This window comes from Saimiri boliviensis, chromosome 9, assembly GCF_048565385.1.
Source record: "Saimiri boliviensis isolate mSaiBol1 chromosome 9, mSaiBol1.pri, whole genome shotgun sequence".
Classification (NCBI taxonomy): Eukaryota; Metazoa; Chordata; class Mammalia; order Primates; family Cebidae; genus Saimiri; species Saimiri boliviensis.
The window spans coordinates 125,410,106-125,436,868 of NC_133457.1; the positions used below are offsets into that span (position 1 = coordinate 125,410,106).

At 55.8% G+C, this 26,763-nt stretch overlaps 1 protein-coding gene across 6 annotated transcripts in view; it reads left to right on the top strand.

Annotated features, from left to right (window-relative positions):
- Window positions 1–1,477: 1,477 nt before the first annotated feature.
- Window positions 1,478–26,763, top strand: part of OSBPL2 (oxysterol binding protein like 2) — a 58,619-nt gene continuing 33,333 nt past the window's right edge. The window contains exons 1-4 of one of the 6 annotated variants that reach the window (XM_074406744.1): window positions 1,478–1,743; window positions 9,092–9,214; window positions 22,396–22,559; window positions 25,876–26,020. In XM_074406744.1, the coding sequence (XP_074262845.1) occupies window positions 22,523–22,559; window positions 25,876–26,020 (182 nt within the window). In that variant the 5' untranslated portion in view covers window positions 1,478–1,743; window positions 9,092–9,214; window positions 22,396–22,522. Of the gene's footprint in view, window positions 1,744–4,863; window positions 4,938–9,091; window positions 9,247–22,395; window positions 22,560–25,875; window positions 26,021–26,763 lie in introns of those variants that run through there. The other 5 variants (XM_039479586.2, XM_039479585.2, XM_074406745.1 and 2 more) reach the window with 5 other exon arrangements.

Consider the following 26,763-nt stretch of genomic DNA (forward strand, 5'->3'; position numbering starts at 1 on the left):
GGCAGGGCGCTCGTGGGCCGCTTCCAGAGATATCCACATTTCCGGGCCTGGGACGCTCTAGGCCTGGCTGCGGGGTCATCTAGAATCTGCTCCCTGCAGCCGCCGCCTGTTTTGTTCAGGCTGGCAGTGCACTCAGCCAGAATGCTGCTGTCCTAGCAGAAGTGGCATAGGCTGGAGTTCCGGGTGAGACGTGAGCAGAAGTGCTGGCGTATCTTCAGGGACAGATCCTCACAGGGCGCTGACTCATCCAGGGGCAGCACTTCTGCTCTCCCTCTTCTCCTTCCTCCTTTCTGGTCAGTTGTGCTTGTGACGGCTGGAGTACCAGCAGCTGTTTTGGGCCATGAGGCAACGCTGAGACTGGAAGCCAGCACTAGGAGAGTGATAAGTAAGACAGGAGCCACATCCTGGAAGATGAATGGTCCCTGCCAGCCGGACAGCCCAGGCTTGTGTCACCTGAGAGAAAAGTACGATTCTACCTTGTTGAAGCCTGTCATTCTGAGCTTTCTCAGAAACACAGCTCTAACCAGTCCTAAAGGGCAGGCAGCCATGTTGGCTCAAATGCTTCTCCCAGCAAGGCAGGAGGCCACTCCAGTGTCCTGCAAGAAACTTCATAGGAAAAAGGCTCAAATCCCTCAGGTCAGGGGTCTGCATCAGGCCCTTCCTGGGCCCTGGAGTCTCCACATGCACCTGAGTGAGGGGCTCTGGGAAGCCTAAGGTTGTGGAGAGTGCCTGATGATGACCTCGTTTACATAGTTTTCTTAAACCCACTCGATGGAGGAACCCCTTCCTCCAGAAGCAAGGACTTGCAGTCAGAAAGGCCTCTGGGAGGCCACCGTCTCCCCTCATAGCGGGTGGGGCATGTCCCCAAACTGCTGCGCTCAGAGGAGCTCGGGCCGGCCCTGGGCACACAGCAAGCCCTCAGGAGGCTGGGACTGCTGCCAGGGAGCCCAGCAGTGGGGCCGCTGCCAGCCCCGTGAGCGGGAAGTTGGGGGCCTTTCCCATGTCCGACTGCTGTGGAGCTGTGGCCTGAGCCCCGCCCTGGCCCTCTGCTCAGACCAGCCTGTTCCCTGGGCAGGTCTCAGTGCCGATATCATCTGAGAGGCTGGGAGTGGGGGCGGGCCACGGAGACAGGGGGGTCACCCCAGGAAGAGCGGGTTTGCAGAGCTGCAGCAGCGTGAGAGCTGTGGGGTTAGAAGTTTCTAAGAGGAATACTATTTTTCTCTTTTGGCAGATTTTAATGGGTGCAGATTGTTCAGGTCCCAAAGACACAGAAAAAAAAAAAAAGAGAGAGAGAAAGAAAAAGCCCTTTACTGCTGCTATTGATAACTTGTCTCGCTTCACGTGGTGGGTTCAAAACTAAAAATACTCTCCTCCCAACGGTGGAGAAGCCAGGGCTGTCACGTTGCAGAGGAGACTGGAGAGTTGCAGTGGGGAGGGGTCAGCTGCAGCCACGTGAGGGCCAGGGCCAGGGCCCGCTCTGGCTGCCCGGGCTGCATCCACACAGAAGATTCCATGGCTTTCCATAAAAGAGAGTGGGAGAATGTCCTCTCTGAAGGCCTGGGGAGTGCCTGGGGAGCGGAGACAGCGTCAGCCGGGGCTCACCAGCCAGCAGCTCCCAGCCAGGCCATCAATGCCAAGGCACCCGGCGTTCCTGGAAGCCAAGCCCTGTTTGATCTAATGGGGCAGCTGTGGGTGCAGACCCAGATAAAGAGATAAACCCAGACCCAGAAACCGGGGAAAGAGGTAAGAGGGAAGCCGGGGAAAGGGCGGTGGGTCGTGGGCGGGACCGGTGCGGACAGGCCCTGGCCTGGGCAAGCTGCTTCTGCTCTCTAAGCCTCAGTTTCCGCATCCAAAAGGAGGGAGCACCAACCTCTCTTCCGCCTTCTTCAGTGAGAGGAAAGGAAGCAGGATGGCATAGACATGGCTGGGACTGCTGGACCCAGCACGTCAACCCTGGGGGGCACGTGGGTCATGATATCTGCCCACTGGTCACCTGTCCCACTGTGAGGGACAGAGAGAGCGTCTCCCCTTCTTGGCTAAAGAGGACAGAGGGAGGAGCCTAGAAATTCTGTCAGGCAGCAGAAATTTGGTCTGAGAGCAGTGCAGGTGGGAGAAGACACCCCCAAATCACCTGTGAGATGAGCAGGTCCCAAGCTCCGAAGAGCATGTGTGGCACACACAGCCGCCAGCGGACCTGGTGTGGGGTCCAGCAGCCACAGCCATGGGAACAGCCAGGCACATCACATCGTTCACGTGCGATCTGGTCCGTGAGCCTGGGTGGGGCTCTGCCCCGAGGATGAGCTCCGGGGCCAGGCCTGGTCCCCCAGACCCTCTATGCCTGGAGCTGTGCTGGGCCCCTTCCCATTGCAGGGCTAGGGGAGTCACTTAACCCTTCTGAGGCTGGGCTTGCTCATCCGAAGAGTGGGAATGATGGCCCCTGGTACCCACTTGATCGGCTGCTGCAAAGCTGAAACCAGACGGGCCTGGAAATCGCAGGGCACTCGGCCGCCACCGTCGCCCTCGTCATCATGGCCCCAGTTCATCCATCTTCCTTGCCTCATCGCCCCCATCCTCCATCCCTGGAGAACTGTGCCTCGTGACCTAGTGAAGATCATCACACAGATGCCCAGGTTGGTTTCGAGGCACCCTCCCTACCACCCACCAACTGAGGAAGGATACTCGCCTGGTCCAGACAACCGACCCTGGGGAGGAAGTGCCCATCCAGTCCTGGCAAGAAGCCGGCAGCCCTGACTGACGGCAGATTGCCCTCGGAGCTCAGTTACTGTATCTGTGAACAGGGGTGGAATCCCTGTCCTGGCCCCGGGGCCATCTGAGATCACACCTGCCACCCCCAAGGCCAGGGTGGTTCTCCCTGCTCGGCCCTGGGGTGTTCCCTGGGTGATGAGAAGGGCCTTCTGCCCAAGCCTCTAAGGCTGCCCTTACTGCAGAGCTCGTAGTCAAGGGGTGGGCGGGCAGGTTGGGGCCCCTCAAGGGCACAGGGATTAGAGTCTTAGAGACTCAGGGTGAGGGGCATGGAGAGGGGTGGGTTTCTGGGACCCTGAGCTGGCCCTGGCCAGGCCCGCAGGGGAAGCTGTGGAGCGTGGTCATCTCCGTGGCAACTGGCCTGATAGTCCTTGTCCTGGCTTGGGAGCTGCTTGCCTTCCCTTCCCTTTCGGTGGCTGGAGTCGCTTTCTTCAGGGGTAACCATGGCAACCCCTTTGTTTCTGAGACCTGCCCACCCCCCTCCCTGTTCTCTCTTCAGGAGAGGCTCAGCCAGCTCCTTCCTAGTCCTGGCACGTCTCTAGCTGCACTGGCTGACAGTGGCCCACCAGTGAGTGGGGCCAGCCCCTGGGATTGGGGAGAACTTCCCTGCTGGGCCCAGAGATGCCGCCTGGGCCCCACTCCTGCCACGGAGGCCACGTTCATTGGCTCGCTCAGGCCCTGACACCGATTGAGTACCTGCATGTGCCACGGGGTCACAGACGGGGCAAAGGCCTGTCACTGCCCCCGCAGCCCTGTGAGGGGCAGCCTGGAAGTGAGAGGCAAGGCCTGAGGAGGGGGCGCAGAGGCCCATGGGGGGAGGGTGGCTCTGCTGCAGGATGCACTGCGGAGTCACAGGACATCGCCACGGCTCTCAAGGCTGTAGGCAACCCAGGACTCTTGGCTCTGCCTCAAACTGGCTGAAGCAGAAACGAGCATGTGGTTCATGTAACTGAAAAGTCAAGCACAGCACCTGCTGACGCAGCGTGGGGTCCACGTGACCCAGCCCGGGTTGCTCCAGCTTTCCTCCGGCTGGCTTCATTCTCACGCAGCCCCATCCTCAGGTGGTGAGATGGGGAAGAGTGGCCCCAAACTTCCATCTCTCTCTCGCCTAACCCAGTTCTGGGGAGGTCTGTGGGCAGATGGGAAAATCATTTGGCTTCAGCCCCAGCTCTAGTTTGAACTCTGACCCCACAGCAAAAGTCCTAGGACTGAGCTGCTTTGGTCAGAACTGGGTTACAGGCTGACCCCTAAACCAACTGCTGCGACTCTGTGTAGCCAGCCTGGTTCATGTGCTCCGCTCACCTCAAACCAGACCCGACTTAAGTGAGACGGTGACAGGGGAACCGTGGTTTGCAAATGAAACTCTGGGTGCTCACAGACTCAGAGAAGTTAATTTGTCCAAAGCCACGCAGCTGGTAAGAATGCAAGCTCCAGGTCTGATTCCTGAACTTCTGGGTTAACCACGGAGGCACTGCAGGTCGGCGGGAGTCCAAAGCGCTTTAAGTATGGTAGCGAAACGGTCAGGGACGCACCTGGGTGGGAGAATTGGCGCTGATTTTGGTTAGCGGTGAATGGCATGCAAAGGGGGCAGACAGTATTCAGGATTTGGTAGGACAGTGGGAGCAGCGATGCCTCAGCCTTAGCGCGGCCCCCAGCACCTGCGGGAAAATGCCTCCAGGGCTTTGAGTAGCCGAGGGGTGGGCCTCGGAGGTCCGCACCGCCGCCAGGGCCCAGAGCACCCGCGGGCGAAGAGCCCACGCCCGGCGCCACCTGACTCAGTGTTTGTAAACTCGGCTTTCCGCAGCCACGCCCTTTCCTCCTTCCCTCCCTCCCCTTTTGGCTCAGGGACTGCAGAACCCCGCCTCTCTCCTGCTGTGACTGGCTGTCCTCACCGTCACTCCGCGGCGTGGGCGGGGCTCCGAGGGGCACAGGGAGAGGCTTCTCGGCGAAGTGATTAGCATAGTCCCGCCCCCCGGCGCGAGCCCCGGGCCGGGCGCTGATTGGGCGGACGGCGGCCGACGCGGCGCCGTCGGGCGCAGCGAGTGGCGGGCACGGGCTGTCAGTCGGCGAGGCGGCGGGCCGCACTTCCGCCTCGGTGTCAGTGGGTCGCGGGCCTGCGGGGCGGGGGCGGGGCGGCGGCGGGCTCTGCCAGCGACCGAGGGACCCGCGTCCAGGTGAGTGGCCTCCGCTGCCGCCACGCGGAGGCCCGGGACCCCGGCGAGCTGCGGGGCCTGGGCCTCGGGCCGGGGCGGGGAGGAGAGGGCGGGCCGGGTAGGGCCCGGGCCCGCAGGCCGCCTCCAGCCCCGGCCCCGGCCTCGACCCCCACGGGGAGGCGCGCCCGGCGTAGGCCGCATCTCGGCGCCCGGGGGAAACTTTGGGTGGAAAGTTCCGGCCGGGCCTGGGGCCTGGGCCTGGGTCCCGCGGCCGCTGCGCCTCCCCCTACGGTCGCCCGGCAACTGCGGTCCCGGCCCCTGGGACCCCCGGCCCGGCCTCTCGAGACCCCCCGGCCCGGCTGCCCCGCCGAGCAGGAAGTGGGGACAGGCGCACCTGCTCGCGGCCTCGCGCCCGCCCCTGCTCTCTGGGAACTGGGAAGGGTTTCGTGCGCATGTAGGGCGATCCTGCAGGTGAGGAGGGCGAGTTCGGCCCGGAGGACGAGCAGGGCCCCGCAGCCGCACCCCGACCCTGGCATCCTTGTCCCCCAGGCCTGGGTGCACGCCCTCCCCAGGGGGGTGTCCGCGGGCGCTCGTCCCTTCCCCTGGACTCTCGTATTTTTAATTTATAAATTTCAGCGGACTACACCTGGTTGAGAACTTGCTACCTAACACCTACCTTTGGTCGGTCATTCTAAGAGCTTCCTTCTTTCGCCACATATGTTGGTACTCAGAAGAATGCGTCTTTAGACTTCCCAAGTTTATCAGCCCGGACCAAGACTGTTAGGTCGCCACGGAACCTCAGCCTCCCCATTTCTTGGCGGGTACCGGTGGTGAGGCGGTGGGTGTCAGGGTGTTGCAGGCTCTCCTGGGGCGTGGTTCACCTCCCAGGGGCGTTTCCATCGGAACCATTCTCTAGGACAGGCCCTGGCCTGGCTCCGGCAGCTTTGAAATGACTGCCCGGGACACCTGAAGAAGGCGTCCCGTTCGGTTTGGTTGGACAGAAGTTTCTCAAATGCCCGCTGCGAGCCTGGTTGTGTGCCGCGTGGCCTTCCCACCCGCTGGTTGTGTGGCGAGGATGGAGGAGAGTTGAGGCTGGAACCGGCTCGGGCTGCGTGCTGGGGAGCCACGGCCCTCCCTGCTGCCCTTCCGAACTGGTTGGCCACAGCCCCTTTCCTGGCTGTCAGCCTCAGCTCCTTCATCTGGACGCAAACGAAATCATTTTCTTGTTTCACCTTTTGAGACGGAGTCTCGAGGTGCTCTGTCGCCCAGGCTGGAGTGCAGTGGTGCGGTCTTGGCTCACTACAGCCTCCACCTCCTGGATTCAAGTGATTCTCCTGCCTCAGTCTTAGGAGTAACTGGGATCACAGGTGCGTGCCACCACACCTGGCTAATTTTTGTATTTTTAGTAGAGATGGGGGTTTCACCATGTTGGCCACGCTGGTCTCGAACTCCTGACCTTAAGGGGTCCGCCGGCTTTGGCCTCTCAAAGTGCTGGGATTACAGGCGTGAGCCACCGTGCCCGGCCCTTGAAATCATTTTCTGCTGCAGTCTGTGACACCTAGTGTGGGCCCTGGCGTGCCAGTTCCCTTCCCCTTGTTGAGGACAGGAAGCTCCTCTGTGGCACTTCTCTGTGCCCAGCCCAGTACCTGCCACAGTGTTGGCTTTTAGAACGTGGTGCAGAGTGAGTGGGTAACTGAGTCTCCTTTGTAGAATTCACCTTGTTTTCCTCGTGTGTCCATCTGCTGATGACAGCTCTTACCTAAGCAGACGATGATATTACAGTGATTGTTCCAGGACTGTTACGAGCATGTGATCTTGACAACAGTCGACAGGTACGGACGTTATCCTTAGTTCATTCATGAGGAAGCCAAGGAACAGAGAGGTTAAGTAACTTACCCTAAACCACACAGCAGTAAATATGGATGTGAACCCAGGCTCCAGGGGTCACACTCTTGAACATTACCCTGTACTGCCTTTTAATGTCAAGATTTTCATTTAACGTTTTTGTTTAGAATATTCTAATTGTGCTGCGTTACTATGTGTCAGAATTTTGTTTTCTGCTACATATGGAACTAAGAGGTTTTCTCTTTTTTTGTGTTTACCAATCCACTTTGTTTCTTCCGAAGTAACGCGCCGCCTGGCTCCTCAGCACTCAGCCGCAGTACCCTCCCTGCCACCCGGTGCCTTTGTTACTGGCAGATTCAGGGGTGTTCTCTGCGTGAAGGGGGAGAACCGGGGCCGTGGGTGCTGACGGGCGTGCCGTCCAAAGAATGAGGTCTCCTTTAGAGTTCAGTTCCAAGTGGACTTCCGCAGTGCCTTAGAGGACACACGGAGGACATTTTTCTTCCGCCTCTGAGTGCACTGAGAGGGTCAGACCCTGCGTCCCGCGTTTTGCAGAGCGGTGCTGTCTGAACGTGGACGGTGCCACCTGCTTTACCCCCAGCGTCTCCTCCGTGCCCTCCAAGAGACGCTATCAGATGGGGCTTGGATTTGTCTTAAAACTTTCTTGACTTTTAGAGTTTTAATACATTCAACCAGTTACAAAAGTGACTTTTTTTTGAGACGGAGTCTCGCTCTGTTGCCAGGCTGGAGTCACTTGCGGTGACGTGATCTTGGCTCACTGCAGCCTCTGCCTCTCGTGTTCAGGCGATTCTCCTGCCTCAGTCTCTTGGGTAGCTGGGACTGCAGGTGCATGCCACCACACCCAGCTTTTTTTTTGTTGTTTTTTCTATTTTTAGTAGAGATAGGGTATTACCATGATGGCCAGGATGGTCTCGATCTCTTGACCTCATGATCCACCCACCTCAGCTTGCCAAAGTGCTGGGATTACAGGTGTGAGTGTCTGCACTTGGACAAAAGTGACTTTTTTTTTTTTTTTTTTTTGAGACGGAGTTTCGCTCTTGTTACCCAGACTGGAGTGCAATGGCGCGATCTCGGCTCACCGCAACCTCCGCCTCCCGGGTTCAGGCAGTTCTCCTGCCTCAGCCTCCTGAGTAGCTGGGATTACAGGCACGCGCCACCATGCCCAGCTAATGTTTTGTATTTTTAGTAGAGACGGGGTTTCACCGTGTTAACCAGGATGGTCTCGATCTCTTGACCTCGTGATCCACCTGCCTCGGCCTCCCAAAGTGCTGGGATTACAGGCCTGAGCCACCGCGCCCTTCCAGGTGACATTTTTTAATAAAGGAATTCTTGATAGATTTTAGGTACTCTTATGCTGCCTTCAAACAGGGAACCTGCTGTCTCCTGAAAGTGATTTCTTTCGTGTCCCTGTGCAGGCCATGTCTTGTCTGGCCACGCAGGTGCAGCTGGCACCTTGCCTTCCTGAGTCACAGCGTCTTTGGGAAGGTCGTGCCCGGACCAGGGCTCTTGGGTCCTGGGCGAGTTCCCACTGGCTCCTGCCCTCAGTGTCTTTGCCTGTAGGATGGATTATTGCATGGAATCTGTGTGAAAAGATAACATCAAGTGTCTGATATGCTGTGGGTGCCTGGGACACCCTTGGGTCCGCCACCTGCTGAACCTGGTGCCACCCAGCAGTGCGGCAGCCGCAGGTGTCCCAGGATCGTTTTATTCCTGAGTGACTTGTTTCAGACAGAACAGCTCTGCCATGCAAGGCTTTTCTCGGCTTCCGTGCTGAGACGCCCCGTGTGTGTGGGGCATCGCTGGCGGTGTTGGGGCCTCTGTGGGCAGCGCGGTTGGGTGTGGGCTGCTTTCCTCCTAATCATCGTCATACTTCCTGTTTGGGTGTTGACATTTGCTTTAGTGTTTAGCACTGATTGTCAAGCACGAGGTCTAATTCCAAAATGTAGTGCATTTTCAAGTTGATTTATAACCGTATCTACACTGAAAGGAAGTCAGTATTTGAACACGACTGATTATTAAAAAGCTCGAGTCCTGAGGATGTTAGCTTCTGGTTTGATAGTTGAAGTGTACTTCCTGTGGACGCCAGTTGATTTGTGTGTCCGCTGTCATTTTTGCTTTTTCAGAGTGTTCTTGCTAGGAAGCGTCCGGCGTGGTGTCCCGGCCCCTCAGGCTGCTGGTTTGGGCTCGGGTCCCACTGTGGAAGCGTGCCAGCCAGCCGGCCGGCCCTGCTGCGCTCCCCGGTCAATGTCTGCTCACTGGTTCACGGGAAAGTTTCCGTGAAGTTTTTGGCACTTCTTTCCTTTTCCTTCCAGATTCAGAAAAGAACTTGGGGCCATTTGGCAGAATTTCAGAGCATCCACGTTCTTTCAGCTGGAGCTTCTGCTGATACAAATCCTGTGGCCTGTGAGCTGAGCTGGGTAGCGGAGTGAGCTTTGGTAAGGGACCGGATCTCAGACTCGTGCCTGAGGTGTGTGTGTCTGTTTCTCTTTGCTTGCCTTCTTTTTTCAGCAGAATACTTGCTTATGTTGAGAAACGAACTCTGGGATCAGTCCTGTCGAGCTGGCGGCCGGCTCCATAGTTTGGGGCCTGAAGAGCGCCCTGCATCTTCAAGGCTCGTGGCGGGCTTCCGGCCCTCGCTCCAGGGTGTAAGGTGGCTTCCTCATCTGTGCGCTGAGGGCCTGGGCGCTCTGTCTCTGACGCTGAGGCATGGCAGCAGTGGGAAGGGTCTGAGGGGCTCTTGGCTGAGCAGGTGCCAAGCACATTTCTTTATCAGAGGGACCAGGACCACAGCCTTCAGGGTGCCTAGAGAGTGCCTGTTCTGGGGTGATGCGGGGAGTGCCTGATACCGGGAGTTTTGGGGGGAGCACCAGGCAGTGAGGACTGCAGTGTGTAGGGAGTTGTGTGGAGTCTTGGTTCTAGAAAAGATGAAGGCAGCGGCAGAGGAAGGAGTGCTGTGGTATGGAAGTGAGTGCCCGCGCCCTGTACGGAAAAACCTAAGGCTGACCCAGGGCTGATTGTGAGAAAGCTATAGGCTAGCACCGTGTGCCACTGTGCTCGGCCAGAGAGCAGCTTCCATTGTTGCCTTAAAACCAGGGTAACTGTGATTTGGTGTCATTTCGGAGACCCCGATGATGACAGCAGGTGTCGGGTGCACGTGGGGCCTGGGACTACCCCCTTACTGTGAAAGCGGACACGGGCCGGTCTGTGGCGCTGAGCTCCTGTGGGTGCCCTGGTTCTGGCTTGGCCTCTCTTGATGATATGGTGGAGCTGGGGAGGTGCCTGAGCTGGGGTCGAGGGAGGTAAGCCTCACGCATCTTCCAGGTACACCTCACCTGTGGGAAATGCTGGGACACCTGGAGGTGCCTGAGCTGGGGTCCAGGGAGGGGTCCCAGTGCAGAGGCCGCCGGGGAGCCCTCCCACTGGCCCCGCGGCTCCTGCCCCACCACTCTGCCTCTGCACTGGCTCACCTGTCAGGGAAGAAGGCTCTTGGGTTAACATCTTGGAGTTTTCAACCCTGGCTTCTCATCAGAAAAGCCTGGAGAACTTTGTAAAAGCGTGAGTTCAGGCCTAGCCCCAGCTTCACTGAGCCTGATTTCCCGGGAGGGGCCCGGGGAGCCACGTGTTTAACATATTCGGGGCTCTGGGGTGGGTCCTCGGCAGGGAGTCCAGTGCTGGAGGACACTGTGGGGGGGTGGTCAGAACCCACTTCTAGATCAAGGACCGCTTCGAGAACTTCATGAATGTGAATAACCGGAGTCATTGTTCTGGGGGGAAAAATGAACACAACATTTTTCCTTTTCTTTTTTTTGCAGAGGGTAGGGGGTTAGAGATTCATGGGTTTCCTGGCTTGGTTTGAAGCCCACCCTGTAGGTGCTCAGGAAGCATAGCTGGGAGCCATGTGGGCAGGTCTGATGTTACGGTGACAGGTTTCTCAGCACAGGGGGACCTGTTTGGGTGGCGCAGGGTGAAGATGGGCACGATGGTGAGGAGGGGCTGGAGCTGAAGCCACAGAGAAGGAGGTGGCCAGACGGCGAGGGGCACTCCAGCGAGCCAGGCACGCCTTGGTTGGGCGCGTGCCCTGGGGACGGCAGGGAGCCCTGCAGGCAGCAGCCTCTCATGCAGTACACTCCCTTCCGTCTGCTGTCTCGATTGTCCTCCTGCTCCCTTACCGCCTCCCGCCGCCGCAGGGGCCCCTGCTGGGACGTGAGGTGGGTAGAGGTGTCTCCTCCATCTCTAGCCGCAACCACAAGCTGGGCTCCTCTCAGGGCTGTTGGTTTTGATCATCAGAGACACACAGCAGCAGCGGGCAGCCGGGCGGCAGGGGGGGCTGCCCGATGCTGCGGCTGCCCTCAGAGTGCCCGCTCTGTCCTCCGGCGTGGCTTTCCGGGAGCAGGGTGCCCGAGAGCCGCGAGCGTGTTCCCTGCCCAGCGCGCGCCCACCCAGTCTTGTGGGCTGCGTTGGAACAGCTTTTTATTGTGTCCTGTAAGGAGGAGGTTGATGAAAACAAATGTTTTTCTGCGGAAGAGCTTGCATTCATCTTGTGTGTTTGGAAGTACATTGTACCGCAATATAAGATAATGTTCCTCGAAGTGTGTGATGTATTTTTGGCAATTAATATTCCACAGGAAGCAGATAAGTCAGCGATGGCACTTGAGGGAGTTGACTGCGGTGAGTGGGGCTCGAGGCTCCGCTTCTGGGACATGGGACCACGTTGGCTCCGAGGCCCAGTGGGAAGAATCGCCACTCCCCACAGCTGCTGCTTGCTCACCTTTGCATGCCTCCTGAGGTCACCCTCTTGGCATGGAGAATGGTAAACAGCAGGGGTGCTGCTGTTCGCACAGTGAGAGCAGCTTCACCCGCCTTTCTCAAGTCTCGAAACTCTGTTTCCTGCATGAATTCCAGGCGGATTCGGAGCCCTCGTGTGCTCCTGGCGAGCTTGCCTGGCTGGTGTGCTCAGCACAGGGCCTTCCCGAGTCGGGGTTGGGCCACGTGTGTGTCCCCGCTAGTCTCTTGGGATAAAGAGCTGAAACCTGTTCTTTTTATTATTATTATTTTTTGAGACGGCTGCTTGCTCTATCACCCAGGCTAGAGTGCAGTGGCATGATCTCAGCTCACTGCAACCTCCGCCTCCCGGGTTCAAGTGATTCTTGTGCCTCAGCCTCCTGAGTAGCTAGGACTACAGGTGTGTGCCACCTGTAATTTTTTTGTATTTTTAGTGCAGACTGGGTTTTGCCATGTTGCCTAGGCTGGTCTTGAACTCCTGACCTCAAGTGATCCGCCCACCACGGCCTCCCACAGTGCTGGGATTACAGGTGTGAGCCACCTCGCCCAGCCTGAAACCTGTTCATCAGCTAAGAGGTGTTACATTCTGTGTGGTGTTAGGTAGCTGATTTTGTGATGAGCCACATACAGCCCACGCTAAGGGAACCCACGGAGACCTGAAGAAGGCAGACACGTTTGTTGAGGTGAAACCGTGCAGACCTGGAGCCTCCTGGTTTGCACTCAGAAGGGCGGTGTCCAGGAGCTTCGTGTGCAGCCGGACTTAACCTCATTTGGCCACAGGAGAAAGCGGCAGCATTCAGTAAAGGTCACTCTTGATTCCATCCCGTCGCCACCAAAAACACAGTGCATTTAAGGGCAAAGGTCTGAGCACCCAGTCTTACGTGCCTCGCTCGTGACAGGCTGCAGACGGCGACAAGGACAGACAGCCACGCACATTTCCCTTTTTAAAAAAGGTTGTTGTGAATGGCATATGACTTGTTTACTTGGTTCTAAACTTATACAAAATCTGTAAAAATAACCATTAAGCTTTTACAATGACAAGAATATCAGAGCTTGATTTTTCCTCAGCAATTGGCAGAAAGCATGTTTCAGTGAGCGCAGACGGAGCCACCCCAGGAGGTCCGGGAAGGGGGAAAGGAGGCATGGCGCCTGGCCTGGCGGCGGCCTTGACACCACCCGTCGTGTCGGGTTGGTCAGGGTAGCTGTGGCGCGGGGACTGCCGCCGTTCCCACGGTGGTCTTGCGGAGGCCTGCACCTGTGGCTGGGGCTGGCAGAGCCCCTGCTGCCGCCGCCGCCGCTGCCTCCTCCATCTTCCTCCATCCTCTGGTGGGGCTGGGTGCGGCCAGCGCACGGTCCCGTGGTGGCTCTGCCCGTGGGGCCCTGGGACGCCGTGTCCAGGCTGGACGCCACTGCCGTGGGTGGCAGTGGGAGTGTAGTCAGTTCAGCTAACGAGCGTCGAGCGTTCACTTCGCCCTCACACCCGCTGTGGGCCACAGGGACGACACTGGACAGGTGACATTTCCAGTGCTGTAGGAGCGTCTACAGCTCAGCTCTAAAGCTGTGAGATGTTGAGTCTTTAGTTAAGTCTTGTTTTCTTTTACAAAAGCAGTGAGACTGTGGCGTGGTGGCCAGCTGGGTGTCAGTGGGGCGAGAGCCTCTAGGCGTCCGGGTGACGTGTGGGCTGAGTTTGCAAAGTGGAGGTGCGAGACTGAGACACCGAGAAGCCTCAGTCACGCAAGGACTGGACGCGCAGGGAGGGATGAGGTGCCCGAGAGGCCCTGCCCGCCCCTGCCCCCTGGCTGAGAGGGTGCGGAGTGAAGAGAGCTGCGCCCTGCCCCTCGGCCCCTGCCCTGCCTCTTGCCCTCAGTGCTGCACGGCGGTGCAGGCGTCTCCCACCAGCTTCTCCCTTGGTGTGCCCACGTCACTGAGCAGGCTTGGTCTCGCTCTCCGTGATTTCATGTTCCCGCCCTCCAGCCTTGATCCGGGAGACCTTCTGTTCTTCAGTTTGCTCAGAGAGCTAATTCTGTCCCTTATGTTAAACTTTGTGACTCTGACGCTCTTAGGTGACACTTGTTTCCCTTCCTTGTGCTCTGGCAACCTTGCACTGTTACGGTAGCATCTTTCTGAGCGTTTGAGTGGCTGGGTTAGGCCCTGCCAGGTCGCCGACTACTTTGGGGTGGACAAGTCCTGCGGGAGTGTGACGCTGGCTTTGGTTTGCTCCTTGGCCGGCCGCAGCCTGACCTAGTTCTGCTCTGCACTGTGGTTGGGCTCACGTGTTAGCCTCGACCTTGATCGGATGGCAGGGGCTCTTCAGTGCAGGATGCCACACCAGGAGCTCGGCTGGGCCCTGGAAGCTGGTTTGAAGTTTGCGTCACTTGAGCGAGTGCAGGGGTGGCCGAGCCTGCCTCTTGGCCTAGGCACTGAAGAGCTTCCTGTGGTTCCTCTGGGGTCGCTTGCTCTGTGGTTGTGTTGGATGTGACCTCTTGTGGGGCAGAATCCGGACCGTGGAACCCATTCCCTTTGGCTGCCCTAGCACCTTGGCTTATGATTGCCGCCCCCAGTCCCCAGCCGCTTCCCTGCTAAGCTCAGCGGGGCTGCGGAGACCGGGGGACTGTAGCTCCCTGGCTGAGCCTGGCCACAGTGTGATTCCCCCTGGGAACCAGCTTGAAAGTTTCTGCCTCGGGGCTTTGAACTGTCAGGAGGAGGAGCGTTCTCTGAAGTGGAAGCGTTTTGTGGGTCTGTAGGGTCCTTTCTAAGACAGGACCCTATTCTTGTTAATAATGGGAGCCTTCTCTCTTTCAACAAAGCGCCACATAAGGCTCTGTGCACAGTTGATTTGTTAGCACTGGTTGCTGATATATTTTTAAATTATGAAATAGAACTTATATTTTCTTTCTTTCTTTTCTTTTTTTTTGAGACAGAGTCTTGCTCTGTTGCCCAGGCTGGAGTGCAGTGGCAAAATTTTGGCTCATTGCAACCTCTACCTCCCAGGTTCAAGCAATTCTCCCACCTCAGCCTCCTGGGTAGCTGGGATTACAGGCGTGCACCACCATGCCTGGCTGATTTTTGTATTTTTTTGGTAGAAACGGGGTTTCACCATGTTGGCCAGGCTCATCTCGAGCTCCTGACTTCAGGTGATCTGCCCACCTTGACCTCCCAAAGCACTGAGATGATAGGCATCAGCCGTCGTGCCTGGCCAGAGCTTCTGTTATTTTCAGTAATTTAGACTTAGAACTGATGTTTAACCTAAGAAGTGGTTTTAGCATCTTCACACGATCTTGTCTGATCGGGGTGCCCTGGCTGTTTCTGATGGACAGAGTAACGGTACATGATTGAACTTCCAGCGAGTTGCCCGTGGTGGTCGGCAGCAGACTCCTAGTCTCTCATTTGCCGACGTCCTGAACTGGCAGGTCTGCTTTATTTGTTTTTCTGTAAGAGACAGGGTCTTGCTCTGTTGCCCTGGCTGGAGTGCAGTGGCACAGTCACAGCTTGCAGCAGCCTGGAACTCCTGGGCTCAGGCAGTCCTATTGCCCTAGTCTCCCGAGTAGCTGGGACTACAGGCATGTGCCACCATGCCCAGCTAATTTATTTTACTTTGTTTTTTTGTACAGACAGTATCTGTGTTGCTCAGGCTGGTCTCAAACTCCTAGGCTCAAGCCATCTGCCACCTCAGCCTCCCAAGGTGCTGGGATTCTAGGCCTGAGCCACCGTGCAGGGCCCAGATCTGTTTTTCTGAGAAAAACATGAAGATGCGTTTGTAAGACTTGAGTCCAAGTCTTCATACCACTGGTAGGACATTTTTAGACTCTGGTGGGACGGGGACAGCACCTTTAAGAAAGTGTGCTTGGGTCCTTTTCAAGGGACTGGGGGGTTCCTTGGGCTGGGGGGACTGAGACTCGCTGGGGCCTACAGGGATGGCGCCCTTGGGGCCGAGGAAGTGCCCTCCACCCCCACCCCTTGGAAACTCTGACTGGAGAAGGATGAAGGGCGAGAGGCCAGCAAAGATGCCCAGCATAGGCACAGGCCCCAGGGTTTCGCTCTAGATGCGCAGAGGAGAGTTGACCAGAAACCCCAGCAAAGTTCACTCCTGAAATACTCCCTCCTGGATTGTTTTCTGAGTGCAGGCTGAGAGCTCCATGTGGAAGAGCATGTTCAGGAAATACGCTCTGCCTTCTTAATGCTTTTTCTTGAACATTTAACTCTCTGTATATTCCTCAACTTTGGTAGAGTACTCAGTTATGAAGCCTCTCTTTTGCTTTTAAAAATCATTTTACTTTTTAAATTTTTATTTATTTGAGACAGGGCCTCTCTCTGTTTCCCTGCCTGGAGTGCAGTGGTGTGATCATGGCTCACTGCAGCCTTAACCTCCTGGGCTCCAGCGATCCTCCTGCCCCACCTCCTGAGTAGCTGGGACCACAGGTGTGTGGCACCTTACGTGGCTAATTACTTATTTTAATTTTTAGAAGAGATATGGTCTTGCTGCGTTGCCCAGGCTGGTCTTGAACTCCTGGACTCCAGTGATCTCCTGCTTCAGCCTCCCTGCATGCTGGGATTACAGGCATGAGCAACCATTTTTGCTTATTTTAACAGAAGAGGCTTAACTCTGGAGGGCTTTCCATACACAGCCCTGTAGCCCACCTCGGGGTGTTTTGGCTGGATGGGGTGGTCCCAGGGCTTCTAGGCAGTCAAGGCCTGCGTCCTCAGTCCTTCTTGCCATCTGCCCACCCAGGCCTTTGAGAAGTCCAGGGGTGGCAGATGGGAGGCAGGACTGAGGACCTGGCTGGGGCGGGCACTCCTCCACTCCATGGAGCCATCTGTGCTTCCCAGCACGTCCCAGTCCTCCGGTCTTTTCTCCCTGTCCCCAAGGCTCACTCTGGGGTCAGCTCCGGGGTTGTTCCCTTAGGGACTTGTCCATGAAGGGATCTCCTGGGAGCACCTTCGTGACTGGCTTCACAAGGGCAGGACCACCAGTTTCCACCTCAAGGCCTGGCACCGGGGAGGCTCTCTGTGAGTGTTTGTTGAATGAATGAATGAGATCCTAGTTGTCTTGCCTTGATCGTCTGTAGCAGTTGGGTAGTTTTATGGGTTCCGGGTGAGGACTTCATTTTTCTGGGCCTTGGTAAAATGTAGGAGACGCAGTGCGTGTTGGCTGTTGCGGCAGCTTTTTCAGGAGTGTCCTTGAGGCTGGGTTGGAATTCACTGTCGTTGGTGCAGATGTGGGGGTCTGAGGGCACTCTGACCCCGAGGGTGCTCCTGTGGTAGTTGGCGGGACAGGCCTCCCAAGTGGGTCTTTGCTGGCCTTTGGTCACGACTGGGTCGTGCAGCGCGAACATGGTGGCAGGTGGCATTGGTGTCTTAGTTGTCCAGCCAAGCTTGTGTCTGACATTTTAAATCCTCGTTTGAAAGGTTTTCCGTAAGCTATGATTGATTTACCTTTGACGTTAGGACTTTCGTTATAGGCAGGGAAGCATTTCAAAAAAGCAAAGTGGGCTGGGTGCAGTGGCTCACACCTGGAATCAGCACTTTGGGAGGCTGATTCGGGAGGATCGCGTGAGCCCAGGAGTTCAGCACCAGTCTGGGCAAAATAGAGAGACCCTGTCCCTACAAGCAGTTTTTTAAACAATTAGCTGGGTGTGATGGTGCACGCCTGTGGTCCTGGCTACTCGGGAGGCTGGGGTGGGAAGGTGGCTTGGGCCCTGGAGGTCAAGGCTGCGGTGAGCTATGATTGCGCCACTGCACTCCAGCCTAGATGACACAGCAAGATCCATCTCAAAAAAAAAAAAAAAACAACCCAAACCAAACCAAAGGGAGAATGAAATGGTTTCTAACCTGCTTTCTATTCTGGGAGGCTTTTACAGAGTGCAGAGCAGTGGACAGGGTTTCCCTAAAAAAGATACTATCGTGACATCTTAAAAATGAGCAAGAATCCTCCTACCATCAGATATTCGCTCTTCACATTTCCACCATCTTGTAAATGTCTCCATCAAATCCTGTCCGACGGTGTGTAGGCCTTCTGTGAATCCTGCTTCAGGCAAGGGGTGTGGTCACAGCTCACTGCAGCCTTGATGTCCCAGGCTCAAGTGATCCTCCCACTTCGGCCTCCCGTGTAGCTGGGACTGCAGGTGGATGCACCACCACACCCTACTAATTTTTGTATATTTTGTAGAGATGGGGTTTCGCCATGTTGCCCAGGCTGATGTCCAACCCCTGGGCTCAAGCGATCCACGTGCCTCAGCCTCCCAAAGTGCTGAGATTATAGGTGTGAACCGCCGCGCCTGGCCAGTATGTCTTTTTTCTAAAGATAGCTTTTTTGAGGTATAATCGGCATGTAATACATTGCACACACGTAACGTGTACGATAGGTTTTGACACACACCGTAATCAAGATGGTGAGCAGTCCTTCCCTCTTCCTGTCTCTCTCTCTCTGTGATTTGCTTGTTGAAGAGCCCGGGCTCTGTCCTGCCTGAGTTTTGCTGATTGCACCCCCACGTGGACATGCGGTTTAACATTGTGCCCACGCCTACCAAGTGGCCACTCAGTCAAGATCACGAGGTTTCCTCTCTCCTTTTCCCATGTGGTTGATTTTCGGCAGAGGCCGGGTCTCCCAGGCGAGGCTCCTGGGATCCAGGTGCGGCCGCTGTGCCCCTGTGATGTGGCCTCTGGTCTCTGTGCTTCCCCACATTGCTGTAAAGAAATACCTGAGACTGGGTAATTGATCAGGAAAAGGAGTTTCATTATAGCTCATGGTTCTGCTGCACAGGGGGCATGGCGCTGACATCTGCTCAGCTTCTGGGGAGGCCTCAGGGAGCTTCTACTCATAGTGGAAGACAGAGCAGGTACAGGCGCCTCACATGGCCCGAGGAGGAGTGAGAGAGGGTGTGGGAGCCACCAGACGCCATCACGCAAGCAGATCTCCTGGGAACTCGTCCTTGCCCAGGACCAGGAGGACAGCACCAAACTGTGAGGGATCGGCCCCCATGACCCAACACCTCCCACCAGACCCATCCGACACCCAGGAGCACATCTCCACAGGAGATTTGGTCGGGACACATCCAGACCGTGTCAGTAGATGAAGCTAGAGCCTGGACAGACGTGGGCTTAGTGTTCCTGGCAAGACTGCTTCAGTGGTGGCAATGCCATGTCTCCCAGGAGGCACCTAGGACGGTCTCTGCGGGGTCAGTGCCTGGCTGCGTGAGTTCACCAGTGTCGTCTAATGGTGACGGTCACACGCCTGTGTGCCTCGTTCGTCCGTTTGCTGGGATGCTTCCATAAAGCATAGTGCCCTCACCTGTTACCTGGTGACGGTGGCACAGCAGAATGTGTAGGGAAGGCAGGATGCTGTCCCCTTGTTAACCAGTTTCAGAATAACCTGTGGGCTTACTGGCGTCAACCATCCTGACCAGTTCGTCTCCTTCCTAGCGTCTTAGGAACTCTGGACTTGAGTGTGTTTGCTGTGTTTCAGCCTCTTCCCATGTACTGGTGCTCAGATTGTCTCCTCTTTCTTGTGGCAGCTTCTGTAGGTTCATCCTGAGTCACTGGACCAGAACCCCTGGAGTAGTCTGTTGTGCTGCTACAGTGCCCCAGGCGGGGCAGTTTAGAATGAGCAGCAGTGTGCCGGCTCCCGGTTCGGTTCGGGAGGCCGGAAGTCCAGTTCAAGGTGCTGGTGTCTGATGAGGGCTTTCTTGCTGTCATCCTGTGGCAGGAAGTGGAAGGGCAAGAGAGGAGGGAAGAGGGGCAGAGCAGGGAGAGAGGGACAGGAGAGAGAAGGAAAGGGAAGGAGGAGGAGGGGGGGAAAGAAGGGGGGAGGGAAGAGAGGGAAAGGGAGGGAGAATGGGGGGAGGCAGAGGGAGAGGGGAGAGGGCACACATAAGGGGGCAAAACTCACCCTTTTAAAACTTTATTTATTTATTTATTTATTTGTTGAGACAGAGTTTTACTCTTGTTGCCCGGGCTGGAGTACAACGGTGCCGTCTTTGCAACCTCTGACTCCCGGGTTCGTGTGCCTCATCCTCCTGAGTAGCTGGGCTTACGGGTGCATACCACCACACCTGGCTGAATTTGTGTTTTTAGCAGAGATGGGGTTTCACCATGTTGGTCAGGCTGTTCTCAAACTCCTGACCTCAGGTGATCCATCCGCCTCAGCCTCCCAAAGTGCTGGGATTACAGGTGTGAGCCACTCCACCCGGCCTTTTTATTTTTTGAGATGGAGTGTTGCTCTTGTTGCCCGGGCTGGAGTGCAGTGGTATGATCTTGGCTCACTGCAACCTCTGCCTCCCAGGTATAAGTGATTCTCCTGCCTCAGCCTCCCGAGTAGCTGGGATTACAGGTGCTCACCACCACGCCCGGCTAATTTTTTGTATAGTTTTAGTAGAAACAGGGTTTCACCATGTTGGTCAGGCTGGTCTTGAACTCCGGACCTCAGGTGATCCATCTGCCTAGGCCTGCTGAGGTGCTGGGATTACCGGCATGAGCCACCGTGCCCGGCACACTCACCCTTTTATGACAGACCCTTTTATAAGACAGCATTAAGCTGTACATGAGGACAGAGCCCTCATGGCCCACCACCTCTCAGAGGCCTCACTTCCTAACGTGGCCACGTGGCAGTGAGATCTCGGCGTGCTTGTGAGGAATGCACATTCCCGCTCTACAGTCCTGGATTCACTGGGTCTCCTCTGAGTCCTGGATTCACTGGGTCTCCTCTGGGAGTCCTGGATTCACTGGGTCTCCTCTGGGAGTCCTGGATTCACTGGGTCTCCTCTGGGAGTCTGGATTCACTGGGTCTCCTCTGGGAGTCTGGATTCACTGGGTCTCCTCTGGGAGCCCTGGCTGCTCAGTGGCTCTGAAGGGGGAGCTTGCTGCAGCTGTGGCGGGGTGTGGCTAGAGAGGACCCGAGTGAGTGACAGCGACCTCTCCAGTCTGCAGGACGAGCACACCCTGGCCAAGAGAAGGGCTGTCTGCGCTGGTTTTCAGGGGGACCTCAGGCCTGCTGGGCAGGAGGGAGGAACCGGGAGACACTGGACAGTCTCTTGGGAGGCAGCGGCTGTCCTGTTGTCTGGAAGGAAGCTGCTGTAGCCCTGTGCGGCTGTGGCAGGGCTGCAGGCTGAGCCACTTGGGGGGTCGCCCGGCACTGGGGGCTGTTCTCACCCCTGGCGCCCTCACCCTCAGAACTGTGCAGAGAGCTCTGGGCTGGTTTTTGTATTTCTGACACAAGTAAGGGATGCTGATTTTGGCTTAATTCTCTTGTCATTCATCAAACGCTGCTCTTACTGGTGGGAGACACTAATGTGCACGAGTTCTAGAACGTTGAGCCCAGGTAGTTGTGAGAAAACGTAAGCGTACTTCAGTTTATCCTGGTAGCAGCTAACTCACATAGCAGCCTCAGTGCTCCAGAACATTGGTTTCAGGGAGATGTCACATTTTAGACGTAATTTTCCGTGACCCGCAGCTACTTTAGCCTCTGGTGAATGTTTGCGGTGATTTTCTGCAAAACGTCCTGAGCTGTGTTTGAACCTCACTGAAGCTAATCTGCTCATTTCAACTGCCCGCATGGCTTTTTTTCTTTTCTTTTCTTTTCTTTCCTTTTCTTTTTTTTTTTTTTTTTTTTGAGATCGAGTCTTGCTGTGTCGCCCAGGCTGGAGTGCAGTGGCGTGATCTCGGCTCACTGCAACCTCTGCCTCCCGGATTCAAACGATTCTCCTGCCTCAGCCACCTGAGTAGCTGGGGTTACAGGTGCCCAACACCACACCTGGCTAATTTTTGTATTTTTAGTAGAGATGGGGTTTCACCATGTTGACCAGGCTGGTCTCTGAACCCCTGACCTCAGGTGATCCACCTGCCTTGGCCTCCCAGAGTGCTGGGATTACAGGGGTGAGCCACCGTACCTGACCTCTCCCCGTGGCTTCCCAAATTAATATTTTATTATTTCTTATATAACTATAGATAATGCTTTTTATTTTGTTTATTATTTACTTCGAGACAGAGTCTCACTTCGTCACCCAGGCTGGAGTGCAGTGGCGCGATCTCAGCTAACTGCAGTCTCTGCCTCCTGGGTTCAAGAGATTCTTACGCCTCGGCCTCCCAAGTAGCTGGGACTACAGGCATGCATCACCATGCCTGGGTAATTTTTGCATTTTTAGTAGATACAGGGTTTCACTGTGTTGGCCAGGCTGATCTCGAACTCCTGGCTTCGAGTGATCCCCCCACTTTGGCCTGTCAAAGTACCGGAACACAGGCGTGAGCCCCCAGGACAGGCCGATAATGCTGTTTTGAAACAGCTGTTCTCATAGGAGCGCTTATTGGTCTGTTATTTATTTATTTATTTATTTATTTTTATTTATTTATTTTTGAGACGGAGTTTCGCTCTTGTTACCCAGACTGGAGTGCAATGGCGCGATCTCGGCTCACCGCAACCTCCGCCTCCTGGGTTCAGGCAATTCTCCCGCCTCAGCCTCCTGAGTAGCTGGGATTACAGGCACGCGCCACCATGCCCAGCTAATTTTTTGTATTTTTAGTAGAGACGGGGTTTCACCATGTTGACCAGGATGGTCTCGATCTCTTAACCTCGTGATCCACCCGCCTCGGCCTCCCAAAGTGCTGGGATTACAGGCTTGAGCCACCGCGCCCGGCCTTGGTCTGTTATTTATTGATTGATCTTACATTATAAATGTTTCCTCTCATTTAGTTTTTGAAATCATGTTTGTGATGTGATAGTTAATTTATACTGATTTGCTTACATGTAATTTAGATTGATTTTAGGATGGTGAGTGGGTATTTTAAATGTTTCTACACCGTGAAACTTCTGAAGCTAAGTATGCAAACATTTTTTTCCCTTTAGATCTTCAGTGTCTATTGGATTTTTCCAAGCGAAAGTTCATAAAGTTCTTACACTGTAGATGTGGGTCAGATATGATGGTTCAGTAGAAGACTGCACGTCAGGGGCAGTGGAGGCCGGCTGCTGAAGGATGAACGGGGAGGAAGAATTCTTTGATGCCGTCACAGGTGAGTTGAAAGGGAACCAACTGGGTCGTAATGGAAGAGTGGACGTCCCTGGACTCAGATGCTGGCCTTGGCATTTGGGGCGTGAAGGTGGCTCAGCAGAGCCGTGCACGGGTGAATGTTCACAATCCCAGACTCAGACTGTTCAACACAGCCTGACACGCATCTCAGATGGGGGAAAACCTTGACTCTGGCCGACAGGGCTTAAGTCTTCAGAAGAGTGTCCTGGGCTGCAGATGTTTCATTTGGCTCCATTTGTCTTCTGTTATTCCTGCTGCGTGATGGGAACGTTACGGATCTGATGGCTCCGTCTTGCTTGGCCCTGCTTAAGGCACCCCATCAGGCAGTCACCCCGCTGGCCCTGCAGCCCGCACAGCCGCAGCGTGCAGTCATGTTCCTCTGTTTGCCACCTTCGCACGGCGGTTTAAAGCACAGCACCGATTGTAGTCCGAGTGAAATCCTGTGGCCTCATTGAAAAGAATGTGTTTTGGAGTCCAGTCACTCTGAATAAAAGACGGAAATGAAGAGTGTGTTGCTGGGCTCGTGGGTAGGGAAGGGCAGGCGGGGCTAGCAGATGGACCTCCCAGAGCCGCCCCTTCTCCCTGGCACTGGGAGGAGCCCTGACCCCCTTTGAGCTCATGTCTGTCAGGTCCTCACGCTCGGTTTCCACTCTCTGCACTCAGAATCAGATCTGGAATTTCACTTGGTTTTTTGGGGAAGGACCATAGCTAGCGGGCAGGGGCATCAGGAGATTATCCAGGCGTTCCCTTGTCCTTAGGTGTTGGGATCAGAAAGGAGTGGCTTTGGAAATGTGGCCGCAGGCCGGGAATTCGTGACAATCTTTAGAAGCGCTTCTGCAGTTGCTGCGGCCCAGGGACCGGTAGAGGTCTCTGTGGCCACACCCTGAGGACACGCTGATGGCTCCATGCCCTGTGGTTCTGTGCCCTGTGGCCTCCGGCCCGTGGCCTTGCCAGAGCAGTTGTGTCAGGAGGGTCTCTGGCCATGCCCTGAGGACACAACGATGGCTCTGGTGGCGCCTCCGGTCTGTGGCCCTGCCAGAGCGAGCTGAGTGTTTGAGGCTGTGCTTGTACTGGCAGCCCAAGATGGCCGACTTCCTCTTACCCAGAATCCCAGGAAATGCTGCTCTGCCGTGTGCGCCTTCCACCTTCAGAGGCTCAGTTACTAAGTCACGCTCCACGACTTCGTAGCTGGGTTCCTGCAGCCTGTGTTCCTCGGATGTGCTCCCAGAGGAGAATCTGTGGAGTGGGCACCTCATCAGCGGTCGTTCTGTGTTCTCTGCTAAATCCCACGCAGTGGAGGGGTGGTCAGGCACTCACACCCTTGGGCTGCCTCGCTCTTGAGTGGAACTCCACGTCTGTCACAGAGAGCGCAGCCTTGAGGTTCCTCCTCTCCCAGGAGTCTCATAGGTCTTGGTGTGACTGATACTTCTCCAAACACCTCTGAGCATTTTGAGTCAGTTTGCTGTGACTTCCCAGAGGCCCGAGCTGTGTGTAATGCGGAGCTCGCCTGGACTCTGCCATCCTAGGAGCCATAGCGGGTGTGGGGCTGCGGGGCTCTGCTGCACAGAGGGCCTCTGCGTGTGTTCCCCAGGGTAAGGTGGAAGGGACAGACGTCTAGGTGACAATAATTTCTCCCCTCACTTCTTGGGCTTCAGAACAAATAATGGAAGGAGAAAACCGCTGAGTCTCTTACTGCAATGAAATACCCATGTAAGAGGCAGACTCTTGACTCCTTCACCGCCTGTGATTCGTCTGAGTCTCATCTGAAAAGCATGTGAACTAAGCAGTTCTTAAATGAATGACTTCATTAGGCATTTAATTTGTCTAAGACTCAGTGCCTTTCAAAGGAAAGGTTTGGAGAACGTGTGCAGTGTGTATGGGGTTGAGGGCTGTGAACGCAGAGGGCTCTGTGAAAGCGGGTCTTTCGGAGGGAGCCGGTGATAGGTGACGCAACCTCCTCCCCTGCATCTGCGTTTTCTGTTTCTCTGTAATAACTGCTTGTTGTGTCTTAAGAGTGTCGTGGAGCCGTCCATGTAGCATTGGCTGAATCAGAGCCTGCAGCGGCTGCCCGGGAGGTGCTGCTTATTCTTCCGGGCGGGGGCAGCTCCTGCCCCACGGGATTCCCTTAAGTGGGGAATGCTTTCAAGGTAACTTCAGAGTGAGGAGTTACAGATGTTGCTTTTGGGACGGATAGCAAAACACAAGAGGTGGCGGGCTATTTCAGAAACCGTGGGCCATTTCAGGACCCCTTTCTAACCCGTCCTCTCAAAATCACGGTGCCATCCACCCCAGCACTGCCTTTATGGATGAGCTCTGCAGGTCTGGAGGGATAGACACAGCAGCCTGGTTTGTTCTCATGGAGCCTGTAGCAGACCCGCCTGCGTGTGAGGTCTGACCGTAGTCGTCCACCTGACCCTCCTGGGCCTGGGCCCCCCGCGTGGAGCCCTCAGCCCCTGGAAGCGTTGGTGGCCACCGGCTCCCGCAGGCCCAGAGCCCCTCACAGAATTGACTCATCATGGGGCCCCAACCCCGACTCCAGCCAGATGTGGAGCAGGACTTGGCCATTCCAGTGACTTGGACTGACAAGAGTTGAAGGGAGACGAATGTTCCTGTTCCCCAGTTGCCCGTTCTGTTATGGGGAAGGGCCCTGGAGCACCGCCGGGGCAGCGGCCATTTCTTCTCTGGGACTTTTGGTCCAGGACCGTGTGCACGGCTGCATTTCACCAGATTCTAAAGAGCTCCTTCTCCGGAGTCCCCCTTCACCCAGAGTCCACTGCGAGTCCAGCCACACATGTGGCGTTTCTATGATTGCTCCCTGGCTGGTGCAGTTGAGTGGTGCCTCTGCGTGCTAGGGTGCTCTCCCTTGGAACATCGTCAGGAGGCGCATTTCAGACCAAGATGCAGGGCTTGGTCACAAGCCCTGAGCCACAGTGGACGCCTTGTAGCCTTGGGGTGGGTTGAATCCCATAGAAGGGCCCCACCCAGAGCGTGTAAGTCGCAGTCTAAAATGATGAAAGGGTTCCTTCCGGAAGATGAAACTCGTGGCCTGGGACTGGACCTCACGTCACAAGCATGGGAGGAACTCCCACGCTGGGAGTGGCGTTCTTAGGAGGGAGCGCCCTGGCGTGCTCCTGTTCTCTCTGCCCCTCCTCTCCTTTTGGGGGAGCAGCGTGAATTCTTCCAAATGTATCCATTGAGCGCAACGTTGAGCTTTAGTAATCTGCACAGTCAGAATTTTCGAGGTAGGGTTTTATATCTTCCAGGTCCAGCGAAAATTACCATTTTCTTGTCTCACCCAGGCTTTGATTCTGATAACTCTTCCGGGGAATTTTCAGAGGCAAATCAGAAGGTCACAGGAATGATTGACTTGGACACCAGCAAACATAACAGGATTGGGAAAACTGGGGAGAGGCCCTCTCAAGAGAATGGAATTCAGAAGCACAGGTATGTTCTCTGACATCTGTTTCTACCCCACAGTGCTCTGCAGTACCTCAGCCCTCACGAGCGTTGAGCTGCAGCGGCACCCCTATAGCTCCTGTGTCCCGCCAGCAAGGGCTCTTAGAGACTCGGTGCCTCTCTGCCTGGCTCCTGGAATCAGCAGATGGCAGCTTTTGGGGCAGTGCCTTTCCCCATCTAAGAAATGCCTCCACTCCCCTTGCTGCCTTCTGGACTTGCCGTGGGAGGATTCAGGGGGACCCCGGCTTCGACAGGGCCTGGAAAACAGTACCAGGTGTTTTGATTGACAGGCCCCTTGCTGATTTCCTACAGACCTGCCTGTTCTGCCGTCCACAAGAAGCTCACCCTCTTCTCCCCGGAGTTCTATTGCAGTGTGTTGGTCTCTGACCCTGTAGGACAAGAAAGGTTTAAGCTGCTTGATGTAGCACGGCTGCACTCCCTTTCCTCCTCCACCTCATTCATTTTCATGTAGGTAGAGTCCGAAGACAGTGGCCATGATGAGAAGTCTTTGGTCTGTGGCTGGGCACGGTGGCTCACGCCTGTAATGCCAGCACTTGGGGAGGCTGAGTCAGGTGGCTCACTTGAGCCCAGGAGTTGGAGACCAGCCTGGACAACATGGCAAGACCCCACCTCTACAAAAGAATTAGAATAATTAGCTGAGCATGGTGGTGCACGCCTATGGTCCCAGCTACTTGGGAGGCTGAGTCAGGAGGATCCCTTGAGCCCAGGAG